The sequence below is a fragment of the Panthera tigris genome, chromosome D3 (genome assembly GCF_018350195.1).
Source record: "Panthera tigris isolate Pti1 chromosome D3, P.tigris_Pti1_mat1.1, whole genome shotgun sequence".
Lineage (NCBI taxonomy): Eukaryota > Metazoa > Chordata > Mammalia > Carnivora > Felidae > Panthera > Panthera tigris.
Genome location: NC_056671.1, coordinates 72,022,379 through 72,043,698, shown reverse-complemented (window position 1 = coordinate 72,043,698; position 21,320 = coordinate 72,022,379). Strand labels below are relative to the sequence as shown.

Sequence of the window (21,320 nt, the reverse complement as noted above, 5' to 3'; positions counted from 1 at the left end):
CAAGTGGGTATCCCAGTTGGGAGTCAAACGCAAATGACTCATTCAGCTGTCCACCTAACTATCAAGTTCTGTTGATAAGAGAACCAGTCCAATGACAGGAGACAGAGACCTTAGTCAAACTCATTCTGTCACAGCACATCTTCAGAAGCAGACCCCTCTGAGGTTACCCAGTGACACAGCACTTAGATTATCTCCAGGTCACTTTTTGTTTTGTTTTTCAAGAAAGAAAAGAAAGGAAGAAAAAGAGAAAAGAAAGAAAAAAGATGTTAAAATATCTGGGGCAAAAATGATCAGTATGTTTTCTGGAGTTGGGAATTGCTGTTTTAATTCTCCCTTTGGGTAGTGTTTAAGTAAAGGGATTTGAATGATCAGTAAACTAATTTTCAAGTTACTTAAGCATGCCAAAATATGCTGACACACAGGGGACTGAGGAACTAAGACACAAGAAGACACCAGTCCCTTTTCTACTGTTGCAATTAAGACATCACACACATTATCAAACAGTGAGTGACTAACTGGGTATTAGCTTTTGGAATGCAAAAAAAAAAAAAAAAAAATTACATCCACATAGATGTATCTGGTATCCAAGGATAAGAATTTCAACACTAGAGAGGTGCAATGATATAATGAGAGGAAATCACTATTACACATTAAAAAAAAACCCTCACCCTGAACAAGAATCCATGCCTGATGATATACTGGATTTTGTTTATTTTTTTATTTCATTCTTTGTAACCAGCCTATAGTCTCAGTCAATAAATATCTGAACACATGTGAATTGAGTCCAGTATACTTTAATCAATATACTTGTGCAATTTTCTCTAATTCTGTAAAGATAAAATGATTGAGAAAAGGCCTAACAAGTGATATTTCAGTAATAGATGTTTGGAGCCATACAAGATTTTAGAGATTGTCTCGCCAACCCACTCATGTTAACAGTGAGAAAATAATGTCAACTTTGAGGAGTTACAACAGATCAAATTTGGTTAGATTAAAAGTGAATTTTCTCTCATATGTTTCCCTATTTAAACTATGAATTCCATGAAGGCAGAGACTGGATATGTATAGTAGGTGTATATGCAGTGTGTATGTATACAGTATATTGTAGATATATCATAAGTACACAGTAAATGTTGAATGAATCGATGAAACTAATCTTGACTTTCTAAGATCTCAAAGAGCTAGCACCAGGGCCCAGCATCCTGAATCCTAGCATTCTCTAAATGTTCTTATTCTCAAAACTTTTGTATTGGAACATAGGAAAATGGTTAAGTACCAACATAAGCCCTTCCAAGACTATACAAATTTAGGCTTTATATTCTAGCCAACTAATTAAGTTGTAATATTTATTTCTTCAGGGGCTCCTGGGTGGCTCAGTCATTTGGGCGTCTGGCTTCAGCTGAGGTCATGATCTCATGGTTTGTGAGTTTGAGCCCCGCGTTGGGCTCTGTGCTGACAGCTCGGAGCCTGGAGCCTGTTTCAGATTCTGTGTCTCCCTCTCTCTCTGCTCCTCCCCCACTCATGCTCGCGCTCTCTCTCTCTCTCTCTCTCTCTCTCTCAAAAATAAATAAGCATTAAAAAATTTTTAAAAAAATTTACTTCTTCAAATAATAATTGAATTTCAAAGTAAAATCTTAAGAAAATTATTATAAAGTTTTCCCAATAAAACAGTTACATTTTAAAGTTCATAGTGTAAACCATTATTTTCTCTTTTTTAATGAAGATGTTATTTCTTGTAAAGAAATTTTAGTATGAGAAATAACCACACAATCATGACTCATTATTACCTAAAATCTAGTATCTATAGGTAAAGCCATTTCTTCAGAACAAAATTTGTGTTCATTGTTAGCTTGCAGAAAGAGAATCAAATCTGTTCTATGATTATAGCTTTATAAAGGTAATCTGCTGTATGGGGGTTTTAAGGACAATAAGGTAACATAATTTCTTTTGGTTCTTTTATCTAAATGTGTAAGAACCTTACTATTAACATAACCTAAAACAGGATTTCTCAGTCCTATTGGCTTACTGGGAGCCAGAACCTTAACAAGTACCTCTAAATGGTAATTTTATAACTATAGTGAATTTTCAGTTTTATGTACAGAAATGCTAACCATCAGGGCACCTAGGTGGCTCAGTCAGTTAAGCATCTGACTTCATCTCAGGTCATGATCTCATGATTTGTGAGTTTGAGTCCCACGTGTGCAGAGCCTGCCTGGGATTCTCTCTCTCCCTCTCTTTGCCTCTCCCCCACACATGTGTACATGTTCTCTATCTCTCTCAAAATAAATAAACCTAAGAAAGAAAGAAATCCTAGCCATCTGTGTGCACAGATATTAACACCACCAGTCAATTCTCATTGACTGCCAGTAAAAAAATGAGTTATGTTCAGTAATTGCAATGTTATATAGAATAAAAAATTTTAAATATGGCTCTGTTCCTTCTATATTAAATAGAAATCTCAAGTAAAATGAATGACATAAATGTTTAATTCTTTTAGTTTAAAGATAATAATACTACTTACATAACTAAAATATTCCTTTTTAAATAAATTTTGTTTCTTAAAATGGCAATAGTCAGGGGTAAATATTAATATATTTGAGAACTTTTCTTTTGTTTCAAACATAAGAACATCAAAATATAATATTGTTTTTGCCTTTTTCCTCATCATCATCGGGAATAAAAACAAAAGTGTTTTTGCCATCTAGTTTCTTTCTCCTTGGTAACAATCCAAGAATAATCCAAATTCATAATTTATATTTCCATAAAAGCTAGGAAATAAGATAACAAAGAGAAGGAGAGGCTTTCCAGTGCCTGGGCCTGCTGTATTCATTCTAAAAAGCTAATGAACAAGTTAAGTTTTCTAGCAGTGCAATGTTCCAGATATAACCACAAGAGGATAGAAACAGGAGTGCTTATATTTGGTCATTGCAAGCATTGCATATTATAGAAAAGGACAGGTTGGGATATTTGTATACACATATAGAAATCAGTTGAAAATCCAATTTTGTGAAACAGGAATTCCCCTTTGAGGGAGGTAAAAAAAAATCCATATTTAAATGTAGTCAGCATCCAAGGTCATTCAATAATGCCTTCTTCACATTTCAGAAGAAAACATTCATCTTTTACTAGAGTAGACTGTATGGAATAAGAGCACACATACATACGCATAAATAGCTTGTATCAATTTCTATGTTCTGTCTTGGAGGAAAGATGTGAGGCAGGTGAGAACTCTGATAAAAATAAGTAATTAAAACAATAGAATCAAAATGTGCTTTCCAAATTTCACTCATTAACAACCGACAATAATTGTAAAAATCTACTTGACTATGATTTGGCATTCTCTTAATTTGAATGGTGCATCTGTAAAACATTTAATGTTGGTGCCAATAAAAATATAGTTTTTAGGGAATACTTACCTCTGGTTATTTTCCTTTAGCTTTTTTTTTTTTCTAAGTTACTTATTTTACTCCTTCTAATTTTAAACTTGTTTTACTAGTTCTTATCCAATATAGGGACTAAAAATAAAAGAGGCTAACAATTTTAGAGACATTTCACCTGTTCCAAAAGACAAATTTATTTGACAGAGGCAAATCTGCTCAAAGTCACAAAACAGGGCTTCATCAGAGATTTCTGCAAAATTTGGCAAGGAATTGTACGTTGAGGGAAGTAATAGCTACCGACACAAAGTTAGAACCTATGTATATGTTATATTACTACTTCCTCATGATAAATCAATAAGGAAAGCATTAACATTCAAATTACATGAGTATAGAAACTGAGGTTTGTTGAGGTTAGAGACTTTTCTAAGATCACATACAGGTATTAAAAGAGAAAGCTAGGATAAAAACTAGAGTATGACTTTCTCTAAGACTCCTATAATTTCCCTGCTGTCTTCCAGAGCTTAGACACCAGTTAGGCTGCCCCACCCCCCACCCCGCCTCCACTCAGTGAGGTTCAGGGATAGTGAAATTATTTCCCTGAGAGCACACAACCAAGCAATGAAAGAGTCAAGCCAAACCAATCCTTGTTTGCTTCACTGTACTATATGCCTTTAGCTGATTTTCAAACCCAAGGCACACTTGAAATAAGGAGATGTTTCTAGCAAACTGATTTCTGGCATTAGGTTCCTTATCTTCAGCTATACCTAGCTTACTTTAAGTTCATTTGAAAGTTATATCAACTTTCCAGGCCAGGAAAACACTAACCAATGGATAACACTGTTTCATAAATGTAACCTTATTGGACCTCAAGAAGGGCCTTCAATGTATATATTTACAAGTAAAAAATAGAGATTATGATAAAATATTCCATTCTAACTAATCTGTCAGGAAACAAAGTCTCTATTCCACCTCTCTCAATGTGAAGACGTTCATTTCTTCATTCAAGTGCTCTAACACATTATGTCCTATGTAGTCACTATAGGTAAATGGACATCTTTGTTTCCTGATGGAATAGACTTTAATCACTGTCACATTCATAAAACTGTGTGCTGTTAGTAAACAAATGTTTCCTTTAATTAATTCAAGTGTGGTTGAAGAAGATGCGGAATCAATGCCACTCACTCCCTGTGCTGTTCTGGAACATTTCTTCACATGGAAACCACCCTGCCTCCCAAGAAGGTGAATGAATGGGTAAGTGAAAATTACACATGTAAGTACTGAAATAGTGAAACTTTCCATGACTTACCCTTGAATTAACTACTTCCAGGGAGACGTTCTGAGGCGGGGCACTTGGCACTAAAAGGAATAAAACAAGGTGAGATGGTTACTGCCAAAGTCATAAAAGAGAAACAACAACCCTCTGTGAAAAGAGAAAGCATGACTTTCACAGTTCATGATGATAATTAGGTAGGCTGATCCAGGTGGCACTTCAAAATTTTCCTGGAGAGATGGAAAATAACTGCATCTGTTTATTTGTTCTCACTTGGTAGGCCAGTTATCCATATAGGGAGCCCCCAAAACTGTTTGGTAAGAGAGCACCTGCCGTGATGCCAAAGACTGCCATTTAATTACAGCTTTCTTATTATTACCTTCCCAGAGAAGCCAATAAAAACACACCGGAGATTTCCTGGAGTGATTTTAAAGGCTTAAGATGTTGTGCATTTCAGGATCTGCATGGTTTTATTATAAATTATGTCATTCTAATGGTCACTCTTGTTGCTTAATCCCCTTAATGCAATCTTTATTATCTCTTAAAAAGAGAAAAGATGAAATACATCCCTCTTTTTATCTGTATGTAATTAAACCTATGTGTCACAGATGCAAGCAAGTTATCAAATAACATTCGGTGAGTCAATTCCAGGAACAAAAAAAGCAGTTTATTTTTCTTTGCAGATTTTCTGTTTTTTTTTCTCTTGCTTGCATTTTGATTGCCCGATTCCTTCATGGGAAAAGGAAGAATATATACAAATTTCTTTATAATACTTGTAATAAATATTTACTATATCAAAAAGTGAATATTCTATCGTGTGAAAAATTCAAAGACAACCATTCTCTGAACAGCTATTATGTGTAAGACACTATCCTAGATGTCTTGGATAAATCATAAACAATGTTTTTTGCCCCCCAAAAGAAATAGAAGTAGCATTCAATAAATGCTTAACATATGTTAATCTGTAAAATATAGTCCCTATTTGTTCATGACAAATTGATTAACAGAGAAGAATTGCTCTTAGCATTTTCAAGAATTTAAAGGCCATTTTCTGTCACACTGCCCCTTCTTTAACTTGAACTTGGACAATATCTATATTTCTATAGGGTACTTGTATTTTCCCCTGAATTCATTATGCCCTACTCTGAGTTTACTTTCTGAAAGTATTCACCATGAGGGTATATGTCACATTAATCATTACAGCCTTCAAACTGACATTCAACTAATATTTACTGACTCAATGATTATATGCAAAAACAAATACTTACTTAAATATTAGCTCTTGGACCTTCCTGGACACAAGAATTTTAATCACTTTGTTTTGATTTTGAACTTCTTATCTTAGTACTTGATAAAAGCTGTGGCCAATGTAGTTTGTGATAAATAACACTCACTGGTCTTATTTTCATGAATTAGGTCAATAATCCTTTCAAAAAATATTTTATAATTTAATAAATAGATTTTATTATTCAACTTACTTTAGTTCACATTATATTTCTTTTCAAATAAGGAATATAATTCCCCACAGGGACCAGGATTTTTGCCTCTTTGGATGCTGAATCCTCAGTATCAATAAAAGTGTCACATTCAGCAAATATGCGTTGAATTAATTAATTAACAGAGAGATTATAAGAAATAATAAAACTTTTTATCACACTTAGAGTTTTAGTCATAACAAGCTTTCTTTTTGCAGTTTTATTTTTTTTAATTAATGTATAACATACATATAGTATAATGCACAAATCTTGTATGCATGATTGGATACAGTTGTATGTGTGTGGGTGTGTTCGCATTTAAACACCACCTAGATGAAGACTTAGAATATATAGTATCCTGGAAAGTTCATTTGAGTCCCCTGACAATCAATACCCTTCTAAGAGTAACCACTATTCTGACTTCTAACACCATCGATTAGTTTAGCTTGCTTTTAAGCTTACTAAAAATGAAATCAGTTATTATTTCTAGGCTGGTTTCTCTTACTCGTTATTATTTCTTGAGATTCATTCATCTGTTGCATCTAGCAGTAGTTTTGGTGCTTCTGTTTGTCTTTTATTGCTCCTACGTATTATATTATATGACTATTCTATTTTATATTTACTCATTCTGTTGATGAATGGCCTTCGACTACTTTAGATTTAGGACTGTGAGACTAAATCTCCTATGAAAATTTTTGTACATGTCTTTTGACAAACAACTACACTCATTTTCTTCTTTATATACCTTTATATACCTAGCAGTGGAAATCCTGGTAGAAGTAAAACCTCTATGGGGGTTATACATATGTAAACAAGGAAAAATATACATATGATAAAATTTTCCAAAGTGGTCCCACCAATTTACACTCCCACTAAGAATGTAGCAAATGTCCAGAATCTCCGTATCCTTGCCAACATTTGTTTTTTCTGAATCTCTTCCATTTTAGTCATTTTGTAGGTATGTAGTGTTTTTATTTGCTTTTTCTTGAGGCTCAGTAATGTGAAGCATCTTTTCACATGTTTGCTGACATTTGGATGCCCTTTATCGTGGAGTTTTAAGAGTTTTTTTTTTTTACAGCTAAATTTCCTTTAAAACTCATCTCTAAAATTTTCATTCCTTTATCTTATATTCTATGTTCATGTTACTATGATTAAAATATTAAGATTTTTTTTTTCTCTATAGCTAAAATAGTCAGAAGGGCTCTTCTGCATTTGGCAAACTTCCTATCTTCTCGACTCTTCTCAAATGTTATAATAATGAAATGGACTTCCCTAAACTACCTTCACAGACCTGTGGACATTCCCAGTCTTCAGGAAAGGGAAGAATGCAGAGGCTTTAATAAGACCGTCTCTACATTCTGTTTCTGTAAAAGACGAAGTATTAGAGTAGGCTGGAAATAATAACACTGTGTGTGATCAGAAAAACTAAACAGACTGACATCCTCACAATGAGAAAGAATTTAATATGATCCATATTTAAATTATGCTGTAAAGCATTGAAAATTAAAATAGGCACCAACTGAAAAATGCTAAGTGCTCCATCATATAATTTCACAAACTTCTAGCACATGGGCTGTTCTTGACTTATGTAATCAGGAAAAAAGAGTTTATTCTACAGCATTTTTAGTTGTCAATCCCCACTCCCTCCCTCTATCAATTCCCATATTCCTGAGACATAAATAGATAAAGTAGATAGGATTATATGCTTGGTGGAAGGAAGTAGGATCTACATTTATTTGAGCTTTTCTTTATTTGACTTCCCAAGATGTTTCATTGTCTCATGAAGCAAAGAGGAAAGCCATGGTTCATTGTTTTCTCTTCAAAATGTCAAGCAATTTATCATTTATAATAGGTTGGTTAAGGCTGATCAGAGATATTCAGTCTAGAAACTCCCTCAATATGGCGAAACATGCTGGTTTGATACATATGATGATGATATATTCTGTATAGTAGATAAAGTTCCCACATTTGTAAATCAATCTCCATAGAGTCAGGTACTTGAGTTCCTCCCCTTACCAAATGTGTGCTGTCCTGTACACATAATTTATGGATTGAAATAATTCATATATAATTATGAGCTTTGTACTTTCAGCAATTGATATAAGAACTTCATTATAGAATAAGAGAAACTCAAGATTTTTCACATTAAATCTTGCCTCTTTTCCTACTAGCTTGCGATCTGACTCTGCTGCTTACCAGGCTAGCTTTTGTGACCTCTTTCTAATATTAGTTTTGTCATCTGTAAAGTAGAAAAAATCATAGCATCATAAGGATTAAAGATTATTAATGCAAAGTGATTAGAACAGGGCCTTGTACTAATAAGTACTCAATAAATACCAGTGATAACAGTAAAAAGCACATTCTTATAGTTAAGCTTGTCTATGAAATTGGGTCCCTCTGCTTATGGGCAGAGAGCAAGCTGACATGGAAGCTCATAAATATTAATTGATTCATAAAATCTTTTAATGACCTACACTCATCAACTGGTTCAAGAGAAAATATTTGGGAACAAATTGGTAAAACTAGTTACATTCCGTGCTATTAGACTGCCTAAATCTGATGTCCATCTCAAAGGGTTTAAAGAAGCACATCGTTATATACAAATGATACAGTAAGTGGAGGGATTTGAATGAAAAACAATTTTTCTTCCCAGAAACACAATTAAAGCAGGCTAAGCTAGAGATGAGAGCTTATCAGGACAGAAATCTTTATAAGCATTTTAGCATAACAGGAAGACCATTGGGATAATTAATTCAGAAAAAAACCCATTATTTGTATTTCATTTTTGCTTTTATTTAATTTTTCTCTGGTCCCGATATCAATTTTATGCTATCCTCTGACCTGATAAGAAACATGGTGCCCTCAATAACATGCATGTATTTAGGCACAGTCATCTATTAAATTAGCCACATAAATGGAAAGTTCTAAAGATAAGTCTACACATAAAAAAAATTATATTGTTTGGCTTAGCTATCTGATTAATTCAGTAAATATTTACTGAGATGATGAATGCAGAGATGGACATAACAGCATTCTTCACATTAAAGAACGTGTAGTATACAGAGAAAAAGTGACACGTACATTGTCATAGATAATATTTATTGAACACTTAAATATATACCATGTTCATATTTTTGGTGCTTACATGGATTAGCTCATCTAATTTCCACAACATCTCCCTTTTATAACACCCAGAAAGTCAAGGAGAAGACAGCTTCACAACTGAGGACTAGAAAGTAGCAGACTATGAAAAGTGATTAAACATATATCTTTGTAGGATGTGTGACTACAGCATGGGCAGCTTCAACAGAGAGAAGACGTCAGCATGAGCAAAAAGAAGGGGACTGGATAATAAGAGAGAGAAAGTCAAGAGTGCAGGGGTTTTTGTTGGAAATCCAAAGAGATGAATTGATTGTGAAGGAGATTGCAGACAAGTTTCAGGAGCCCACTCTAAGGGGCCATTCAGTTCCTGCTTTCTCCTATCAAATGCATCGATAAAGAGAAGTTGGCATCCTTTGTACAATGATGCTTGCTGGGTTAGGGTCATGAAATCCTTTTATTTAGTGACAGGCATTTTCTAAGTCCTAACTGTTACAACACTTAGAGATAATCATTCTTGGACTAATGAGTAATAATCTATCTCTCTCACTTATGACATTTAAAACCAAAGTGGAGAATAAGGCCACAGTATTACAGTTCAGAGTGTGAATGAAATCTACATAAATTATGTAAAATATTCATTTTCATTTGTTTTCCTTTTATTTTTATAATTATAAGTTGTGAAGTAATTTATTCTGCCAATAAATATTCTATTCCGTCTTCAATAACAGAATCAGATGGATGGGCATTAAAAACGATGTTGAAGTGGTGTTACATAAAATTTTTTTTAAGGTGAAATTGCAAATGAGCATCACTCCTGTGTCTTCACTGCACTGTCCTTAATAACATGCATGACCTTCCTCATTCCACTGATATTGTGTGAAATATCCGCCCAGATACTTTTCTAGATTAAAGAATGATGGATTGGTTAAGGAATCACAAGGTAAAGTCTTTTTTTCCCTTGAAATTCAGCAGATCAATAATTTATAGAATTATATACAACAACATGGAAACCACTGCTGAAAAGAGATAGCTTGTTGCCTTTTTAATATTCATAGAGGCCATCTCTGCATCTCTACACCTGCTTGAATTTCCACTAGCCCCACATCATATACTCTGCTGTCCTTTATTTTCACTTGTCATTAAATTTCCCAACATTTCATTATCCTTTTCTTAGATGTCTAGTTTCCTCTGCTACTGCTTTGCCAAATCCATCTTTTTCATTAAGAGTTCTTCCTCTCTTTTATGACATTTAAGAAAATATGTCTAATATTTCATTTGTTGGGCAAGGTACAGCTAAAATTATGCACTTTCATATTTAGTTTTAATACCTGAAATAATGGATTATTTGGCCTAAATCTTATGACATATTTTCAAATTAAGAGGTATACATAGGAGAGCTGTCCATCATTTACACCTTTAGTCACCCACTCCTCTTTAGAATGAGAAATAAAAAGAAGCACACCAATGTAAATCAGTCCACACACATGCACAAATGTGTCAGTGTTTACAGACATTAAGAAACCACCCCCCAAAAATAATTTGAACTCTTAGGAGTAGTCCCACGTTTGAAGATAACCTACTAATATGATAGGAAAAGACAGGATAAAATTGGCAGAGAGGGAAAGGATAGGACCCGAGGTCCCTGGGTGGAGAAAAACACATATTTTGGAACAATGCTGGGAGGAGTGTCTGACCACAGCACACCCCCTCAGGCATAAGGTTCCTCTTAAGAATGTAACAGATTCCACCCATTCTGGATTTCAGGTTTTCCCTTCAGGTTTCCCTCAGGAATTTGACAAAAGACCGAAGTATGGCCTAGCTACCCCTCATACAATGGAAACCAGACAATCAGGAATTGACAACCTAGCATCTAGAGCTATCAAGCCAATAAGGGTAGAGCCTGAGAAGAAACAAGGGGGAAGGCTGGGGGAGGGTTGACCAGAACCTTATAAAAGCAGGACCCTTGCCTACAGTTCTTGGGCATTCACTTTAAAATGCCCCTCTCTGTAAAGAGAGCTTTCCTACTATTCCTCCTTTCTAATCTTATACTCTAATAAACTTTTGCCTGTTGCTCATTTTGTGTCCACCTCTTCATTCTTTGAAGCAGCAAGACAACGAATCCTGGGTATTGTGGTAAAGAATCCTGCAACACTAGGAAATCCTGACACAGAGCATATAATATACCTTTTGAAAGAAAGTTTAAATTTAACTATAATAGATAGTTTGAGTGAAGTGCCAAATTTTTAATTAATGCTAATATATGCCATTAAATTTTAGTTCAAAGGCCTTAAACACGCAATCCATGGCATACACGCAGTATTATTTCATTACTATCAAATATGTGAGTCAAGTTTCACCATTTAACACTTACCATCAGAAAGTGTAACCACTGTTATGTCATCAGTAGATACTCCTGGCCCATAGCGATTATAAGCTAGGAATCGAAGAGTATATTCCGTGAATTTTTTCAGGCCTTCCAGCTTATAAGATAGTCCATCAACCTCTATATTCTGGAGACATAAAATGTCAAACTGTTATTCAGGAGGCACATTAAAGCAGAAATGGCAGCCATTCTGTGCAATCAGTGAATTGGATATTAGACTCTTACTCACAGAACCACACTCTAGCCTTATAATGAGTTGTTGTAAAACCTAACTTGTGACACACACTCCCCCACTAAATTCCAAACCACTCTGTAGACTCCTAGTTAAAATAGCACCATGCTATTTTTATAGTCATTAAGTTCCAATGTGTTTAACACCACCCAATACATTGAATGGTATGCAATATTCCACCCACACTGATACTGATGGGCAGAAGGCAACCTGTGAATCCATGGGAACAGATCGTTACTCCTCTCCCCTAAATGGAATAATTCACTAAGAAACAGTGGATTTCTTCCTTCCCTTGCTGAAATATACCCATGGCTCTTGAAACTGACAGATACTTTGCCATAATCTTTATCTCTCACAATGCTGTGAGGTGGGTTGGAACTGTTTTCAGTACGTCACAGCAGCAGAAATGAGGTACTGGAGGTGAAGGTCATTGAAAAATCAGAGCCAGTTTGCTGTAGAAGACCCATTATTAGCTCTCCACAATGATGCTCACACTCACATTTGTCTCAGGTAGCATCACTTCTGAATTTTTTTAAGTGGATTGGTGAAATGCATCATGGGAAAGACAAAAATGTATAGAAAATGGAGAGAATGGAAAGCTGAAAACAAGGGCTAAATAGCATGGGGACAGAAAACAAACAAACAAAAAAACCATGATGAATGATTGTGTAGAAGGAGCTCTTAGTAATTCCTATTGCTCAATATAACTTAGGACTTGAACTATTTCTGAATAGGGCTGTTGCAAAACATCTTTAAAAAGCAAAATCCCTATCATGCAGTTTATGCGCAAGCAGGAAGACCACAGTATGCTTGGCAAGCTTCACAACATATCCTGAGAACTCTGGTATCCCAAAGTAGGCTCTTGATTTTTCTTATTTACCTATGCACTTGACTATATATCTTTTCCCACATGAGGTTGAGAAGCCGGAAGTAAACATCTCAACAGTCATATATATGTCACAGAATAGAATTGCTGACTTTCATGTGTCTCCCCCTAAATCTAATTTGCCTATTTTCAAGTATCTGCGCAAACCACAGATTACAAGCAACTTGAAAGGAGGCAAGTAGCCTTCTGGAGTGAGGCTTATTGAAAACAATGAAAAGTGATAGGTGACTACAACCTAATGGTGAGGAAAGGACAGAAATAACTCGAATATATAGAATGAAAGCAGCAAGCTGACTGAGGCCTTTGAATAAGAGATCAGTCATCCTTAAGACAAGGACTGACAATGCAAATGGTTTCTAGGACCAGATAAGTTAATATAAATGTGGCTATGCTGGCCCAGGCCACTAGCTATTACAACTAAAAAACAAAACAAAACAAAAACAAACAAACAAAAACCATTCTTTATAGTGACTTCATTTCATTGTCCATTTGCCTCTCTTACAACCAGAATTCAAATAAATTTCAATTAAATTGCTTAACGTTTCTAATAATCAGTATTTAAAAATTATCAGCTGTCCAATTAACATCGTGGACTGGACCAAGAGTTTGCAGATCTCCTCTGGTCCTAGGACCATCCAATAGGTGGCAGCACTGGGCCCATTCCCTTGCCTACCTGTTCTTTTCCCGTGGACACCTCAGTGCAGAACAATCTGTAACCTTGGACTGGACCATTTGCATAGGCAGGGGGTTCCCAGGTAATAAGAATTGAGGTAGGTGAGGTAGATACAGCTTGCAGGTTTTCTACTGGCCCTGGAACTTGCACTGTGTACAAAAGAAATTGATTAGTATGAGAGGGTTCTCTTCCTCAAAACAAACAAAATTACATCTTTTACAGTTTAGGGATATTATAGCCCTATGTACTATTTTAAGAACAAAATGGGATGAAAAAATAAAATATAAAGTAACGAATTTTAGAATCATTTCACTTTGAAATTCAGGAGAGGGTTTATATTAATCTAAATTACGTATTTCATTTTACAGTTGAGGGAATTGGTCAAGGAGTCTAAATTACCAGGAAAATGATGGAAAAGGAGTGGGATTGTTAATCTAAGTTCTTAGTATGGAAAAATTTCCACTATGCCAGCCTGGCTTTGCTTGTGTATGAATAATAACTACAGAAGGAAAAGAGAAAATACAATTAGAATACTTGTATATCATGATTCTGCTTATAATTCAAATGAACAGCACAGCTATGGATAATTTGCCACATCTTTATTTAAGTCAGCATTTTAAAATCTTGCCCAATTCTATGTCCTTTAAATTAATATTGAGATTTAATTTTCAGTTTTACTTTCTAGTATTCTATTTCCTCTCATAACTGCTACTTTACTTAATCAAGAATAAGTAGCTTGTTCATTAAATAAATTATATAGCACAGGTCCACAATTGCTTAACCAAAACACTTGTGTCCAGATTTGTTTTGAGATCTGGAAATTTTCAGATTTTAGAAAGACAATATGATGTATGTACAATGTTACATTTAACATCCCAAGTGGGGTCTCTGTTTGCACCCTGTTATCAAATCATACATTTGCAGCAAAATATATGATATTCACATCAGACAAAATTATTAAAGGCTATGCTTAGCATAAGGGCAGATCAGTTTTGGGTATGTCAGGAGTCAAGAAATTCCTTCAAATTCCAGATTTGCAAATTTTGAATTTGTGCATAATTTTTTATTTATAGACCTGAACACATAAATATATGGTTTGTAAATTGTAAGTGCCATACATCGTAATCTAAATTAAATAGTTTCATCATCACAAATAAGATGACAATTTTAACAAAGATGCTGTATATTTTCCCCAGCCTTAGATCCCACCTACCTTTGAACAGATGCACCTTTTAGGCCTCTAAATAGAATTTTGTGAGCTTAACATCCACAGTAAAAGTCTGAAACTGTGGCCGACAGATATCTGATAACACAACTCCTTAGATCAGTGCTGCACCTGTGTCCCTGGATCAGTCATTTTTCAGAATTGATTCCATGGAGCCCAGGCTCCTTAAGGCATCATGGCTCACGCATTGTAGAAAAATGCGTGGAAAAATATGTATATATTTATATATCAGAAACATGTGTTTTATGTCACACTCACATATTTCCCACCAGTCCCCAAAGCTTGAGCATCCTTGTTATTGACATTTGCCTTCTTTCATCTTAACAAATGATTGCTGACAACTTCTCACAAACTTACTTGAAAATCATTTTAAACTTACAGAAAAATTTAAGAATGCAAATAGTATGTTGAACACCTGTATTCCCTTTACCCAGATATACATATATTCTCAGGGCACCTGCGTGGCTCAGTTGGTTAAGTGTCTGACACTTGATTTTGGCTCAGATCATGATCTTGTGGTCTTGAGTTTGAGCCCCACATGGGGCTTGGCCCTGACTGTGGAATCTACTTAGGATTCACTCACTTCTGCCCCTCCCCCACTTGTGTGTGCATGCTCTCTCTGTCTCAAATAAACTTTACCAAAAGAGATACACATATATACATATGTGTATACATATACACATATATACATACATACAAAAGAGATACACATATATACATATCTCTTTACCAAAAGAGATACACATATATACATATGTATGTACATATATACATACATACATATACACTTATATATATATATATATATACACACATATATGTATATATACTCTTTCTCCCTATATACATATATATTACATATTTATTGTATAGAAAGAGACAGAGGCAGACAGAGAATCTGAATCCATTGTTACACACACCATAGCTCTTTACTCCCAAATATTTTAGTGCATATTTCCTAAGCATTAATTTGTACATAAATAATATTAACTTCAGTACATTTCATATTAATACAACACTTTAATCTTCATCTGCATTCCAATTGTGTCAACTGACTCAATAATGTAACTTATATAGCATTTCCTTCTCCAGTTCAGGATCCAGTCTAGGGTCAAGTTTGCATTTCAGTGCCATAACCTCTTTAGCTGGCTTTAAGCTGAAACAGTTCCAAAATCCATCTTTATCTTTTAGGTCATTTATACTTTTGAAGGTTATACCCCTTTTTTTAAATTAATTAATTTTTTTATTAAAAACAATTTTTTTAACATTTATTCATTTTTGAGAGACAGGGAGAAACACAGTGTGAGTAGGGGAGGGGCAGAGAGAGAGACACACACAGAATCCAAAGCAGGCTCCAGGCTCTGAGCTGTCAGCAGATCCCGACTTGGGGCTTGAACTCACAGACTGTGAGATCATGACCTGAGCCGAAGTCAGAGGCTTAACTGACTGAGCCACCCAGGTGCCCCTAACCCTTTTTTAAATTCATAGAATATTCTTTATTTGGGTTTTGTTTTTGTTTCTTCATGTTGGATTTAGGTTATGCATTCCAGACCCAAATGAGACACGAGTGATGTCTATACCTCAGGGCATCATGTCCAGAGGCATAAGACCTCTTTCCCTCCATGGTTGGTTATGTTAGTTCTGAATACCTGGTCAAGGTGCTGCCAGATTTCTCCACTGTAGCATTAACTGGTCCCTCTGTATCCCCCCACCCCAAGCCCCTCTCCATTGCTTATAGCCAATAAGCAATTTGTGGGGAGATACTATGTCAGGACCATATAAATATCATGCTATTTATCAAATTCTCTTAGAATTAGCATCTATTAATAGTTTTGATATAACAATTTTTAGCATGGTGGTTACAAAATGTTTTGTTTTGTTTTTTTTTTCTATTCAAGCACTTCCTCCAAATTAGCCACTTGGCATACTACATTCTATTATAAGCAAGAACCCATATGTCTATTTATGTTATCTCTTATTGGTATGGGCACATGGATTTCTATTTTTTATGGTCTATAATTCATAATTGTCTTAAAGACATTTTGGTGTTCAAATTGTCAAGTTCAAATCTGGCCAGTGGGGTCCTCTTTAAGTTGGTCCTCTGTCCTTGTAATATGACATATCATTTATTGAAGAACTTTTTGTCTTCCTGGCATAATATATTCCAGGCTCATCTTGGTCCTGCCCCAGTTCTGGAATCAAACCTGTCTCTAAATATTTCTCATTCCTTTTAGTGGGGAATGGTATTCAAGACAAAGATCTGGATGTCAGCTCTGTTCACTGCTGCTTAGTTGTCTTACTGCTAGATCCTTCTGGTGAATGAGAAACAAGAATGTATATATACTTATGCATACACAAATGCATTCACACACACACACACACACACACACACACACACACACATATATATATATATATATATATATATATATACTCAAATATATAGGTACACAGGTGCATTTTTCATGACTTGACAGAGATTCCTCCCATTCTAATCCATCTCTCCAGAGTTTGTTTTTGTCTTCTCCATTCCTCTTTTATGTCCTTTCTTCCATAGGGAAGATTCTGGCTTCCAAAGAGTTGTATTCTGACAGACACTTTATGAGAGTGCCTTCATCTTGGTACTCTTCCAGGAAGGGGTAGTTTTTCTATGAAAAATTCCCTATTACACAAAGAAGACTTCAGTAGATAATACTGAACAAAGTTCACATTGATAGAATTAGAACTGTATTATGTTGACCCAGACATTTTGTTTCATGGGGGGAAAAAAGAAAAAAAAAATTGCTCACTGACATTGTTCAACTGGATTTTCAAAATAGGATGTTTTAAAGAACAGTGACAAAAAAACCACTAGAATTTGCATGCTTCTATGATTACTGATATATTCACAATGACAATGTAAACATTTCTAGAAGGAAGGTTTTCTGATTTGGAATCTATTATTTTTCTAAAGAAGAAAGACAAAGAAAGGAGCAAAAGAAAGAATTGAGACTGAGTGACCTGCTTAAGTTATATGTTAAATGTGACATAACCAGGATTTTGAAATTTCATAGAGCATATATCCCTGTGGCCCAGTGATGTATAAAGTTTTAACTGAATGTGTCTCTTCTTGGTCTCCTATGGCTAAACTGAAAAGGCATTACCTATTAAAAAAAATGGCTCATTATGGAATCCAAGACTAAGATTTAAAAATGGCCAACATCCATTGGGATGTTGGGAGCTATTACTCCTGCTGTGAGATGTTACCTTCAAGGAAAGTTTCCCATCTCCAAAAGGCTCAGGAGATGAGTGGGTTTCCCTTTCTTGGAGAAAGGAAGGGAAGGCAATGTTTGGGAAGTTTCCGCTCTTCTGTTCCACTGGAATACAAAGGGGTAATGGGAAGAAGAGCCAGACACCTGTGAATCTGGAAGGCTAAGCTGAGGGTGCCACCTAGCATAATGGGGGTGGGAGTGAACAGCCTGGCAGACTAGACTCTTTGAGTATGTCACAATCAGATATGACAACCTCATAGCCACTTTCATCAGGCATTGTGAGGAGAATAGACAGCCTACATGGATGTCCACAGCTCCAGGCAGCATCCCCACAAAAGCTACCAATAGGCCACACTCCTCCCCTGCTGAGCCCACCAAGGGCTGCTTAGCGTCTAGGTTCCTGGTCAGGAGAATGGTCAAAACTCTCCCCTTAGGTTTCCAAATAATAATAGCAGTTGTCTTTTTCACGGGGATATGCACAATGTTAGGCATATACAACATATTCAATAAGTGTGTGTCAAATGAATGACTTTATACACAATTACCAAATGTAACCCTCAATAGCAAGCCTAAAATAAAAACAGCTACTCTAACAGTCTAACTCATTTGATTTTGTTAATTCAGGATTGTTACTACAAGTGATCAGAAAACAGTGTTTTTCTAACATACTTGGTAAGAACTAAGGTTGGTATATTTATGTTTGTTGTATGCATGTGAACCTAGGTACACTTTGCCCACTGTGTAATTTGTTTATATGCATATATAATATGGTTACCTACAGGACACCATCAGGTGGTTAAGTACCAAAATTTGGTCAGTTCTCACTGGTAGTGCCTACTCTGATTGTCTGCTCACCAACTGAATTATTCTCCCTTCCTATTGGTCATCAGACAGTATCAGGGAAAAACATGTGCTTGGGATTCCAGGAGAATTTTAAACAGAGATAATAGACACAGGAAGGAAAAAAGAGCATTCAGAGCATTTAGTGTAAGCATGCACAAACAAGAGTATATGTTTTCACCAATTCCAGCCAAATGATAACATTCTCTTTGTTTTTATAAAGTTTCCACTTGTCTACTTCCACTTTCTACTTCCAAGGATTGCATCTTAGTACCACACTGTTTGCTACTTTAACTTGTGAATTTTTGTTGTTGTTGTGTGTTTTTAATTTTTTTACTTATTTATTTATTTAGAGAGCATGAGGAGGGGAAATGGGCAGAGGGAGAGAGACAGAATCTTAAGCGGGCTTCATACTCAGCACGGAGCCCAACGCAGGGCTCAATCCCATGACCCTGGGATCATAACCTAAGCAGAAAACAAGAGTCCGATGGTTAACTGACTGAGCCATCCAAGTGCCCCTAACTTTATGTTTTAAAATAGAATTTATTTTATGATCTGATTGCATTGTTCTTTAACATTATCATATATTAAAATTAAAATACCATAATGTTGTTATTGTTCCAAGTAAATATAACATCAAAACATCAAAAAAAGTACTAGCAAATGATATATTAATCATATTATCAGACCAAAACACTGCTTGCATATGGGATATTTTTCTTTACAACATTCCTGGCTAGTGTCAAGACTGTTTCACATAAGCTATTAAACGCTTACTTTTCTTCACAACAGTGCTATAAATTCAAATTTGTGAATTCCCTGATATTTTCCTTTTGAATTACAGCCCAAACATAGGTCTGTGGATAATATACTGTGTTTATGTTAATTGTGGATGTACACATTTTTGTACATCCACACAAATTTGTGTATTTATTCAGGTCTGTATCTATATATTTAAGCATAGCTTACCTGGTTTTACATATGTGATTTATTATATAAATATTAGAAGGAGAGAAAGAGAAAAAGAGAGACAAAAATGTTCAACAATGGGAATTATATGAGAAATCAATACTGTTAACAGCTTCAGCCTTCCATTTCATTACGTTTTAGCATGTCAGTCAAGAAACTTAATGGCCTTAACTGCTCATCATTTCCAAGATGTCTTTAATAATCCTCACTGATCCCCTCAGTTGGACAATAATTTTGTGGCAAAATGCATCTAATTTCTCTTCATCTCTATTCGAGCTACCTATTTCTTCAAAGAATGGCAAGATTTCAGAATAGATGCATAATCTATGCAAGTAACTCATCAATCAATGTCAGCTTAACCAACCACCTTTTTAAATTTCAATATTGCATTCCAGTAGAAATTCATTATAACACCTGTACCTAAGAACAAATTAAATACTTATGTTGGAGTAAAATGATATATATTACATGTCACTATTTGCACTGGGGACTGTAATTGCTGACTATATAGATAGATTTATAGCATAAGAGAGAACTCTATCATGAGATATTATTGGATATTAACCCCCAAAATGGCACATAAAAGTTAGCTGAATCTTAATACATCATTTATCATATATAATCATATTGAAGACAGGATGTGTGTTTGTACTGTATGTGAGAGACTGTGTGTGCATGCACACAAGCGAGTGAGAAGGGAGGAGAGAGAGAGAGAGAGAGAGAGAGAAGAGTGGAGAAAGTATCAGTTTAATGAGCTATAGTTTGTTAAGATGGGGGTATAGTTTCTTGTCCCTACTCTACTTATGATAAAGATCAGTCATTGGCATCAAGGAGTCCATAGAGTGCTTGAAAGTGTATGTACACTTTCAAGAATGTACCATGTACATTTTTTAGGTGTAGGGTCCATAAGTTTCCATCATTAGGATCTATGATTCCCCAAGAAGTAGCTCCCAATGGATCAGATAATGGAACAGATATCTCTTGTTTCTTTTGGCTTTGAAAACCAATGGTTCTTTATTATTAACTCATTTGTAATGATTATGAATTACTTTCTGATGGGAAATATAGCAATAATTTTACTTTAAAAAGACATCTTCAACTTTTAATAAAATTCTAAAGCTGAAAAATATTTACAAAATAGACTGTCCATCTCATTTTCCAAATCATGGGCAATTTAAAAGCATTTGAATCAATCTGGTTTAATTTGTCAAATATTTTAGGTTTTACAAGATGTTAGAGCTTTTGCTGATCAAGAAGTTACATAGCATATATGAATTAACACTCTGGTTTTTTCTTCTTTTTTTCTTGCTGTTTATATTCCAAAATCTATCTACCCGTCTACCTTTCTGACTTCTCTTTACTATATGTAATTTGATATTTGCATTAATCAGACTAAAATCTAAATTATGATTTATCAACTATAAGGTTCTAAAAATATTTTGGGAGTTTAAATAATCCCTTCTAAAAAAGAATGTAAATATAAGATTTTCATAGAAAAAGCTTTAGAAGGATCAAGACATGCCACTGTCTTCATAATACTGAATGAGGCTGATGTCTCATCATCATTATACTGATGTTTCTCAGCTGGAAGTCCAAAATGAAGACAAATGTTAGTGTCAGAGAACATGTAGTTG

General features: G+C 35.0%; 1 protein-coding gene across 1 annotated transcript in view; it reads right to left on the bottom strand.

Moving 5' to 3' along the window:
* DCC (DCC netrin 1 receptor) overlaps window positions 1–21,320 on the bottom strand; it is a 631,926-nt gene that overhangs the window by 276,923 nt on the left and 333,683 nt on the right. The window contains exons 11-13 of the mRNA XM_042961575.1: window positions 13,402–13,550; window positions 11,599–11,737; window positions 4,687–4,736 (exon numbers count right to left, since the gene is read on the bottom strand). Coding sequence (XP_042817509.1) covers window positions 4,687–4,736; window positions 11,599–11,737; window positions 13,402–13,550 — 338 coding nt within the window. The remainder of the gene's footprint in view (window positions 1–4,686; window positions 4,737–11,598; window positions 11,738–13,401; window positions 13,551–21,320) is intronic.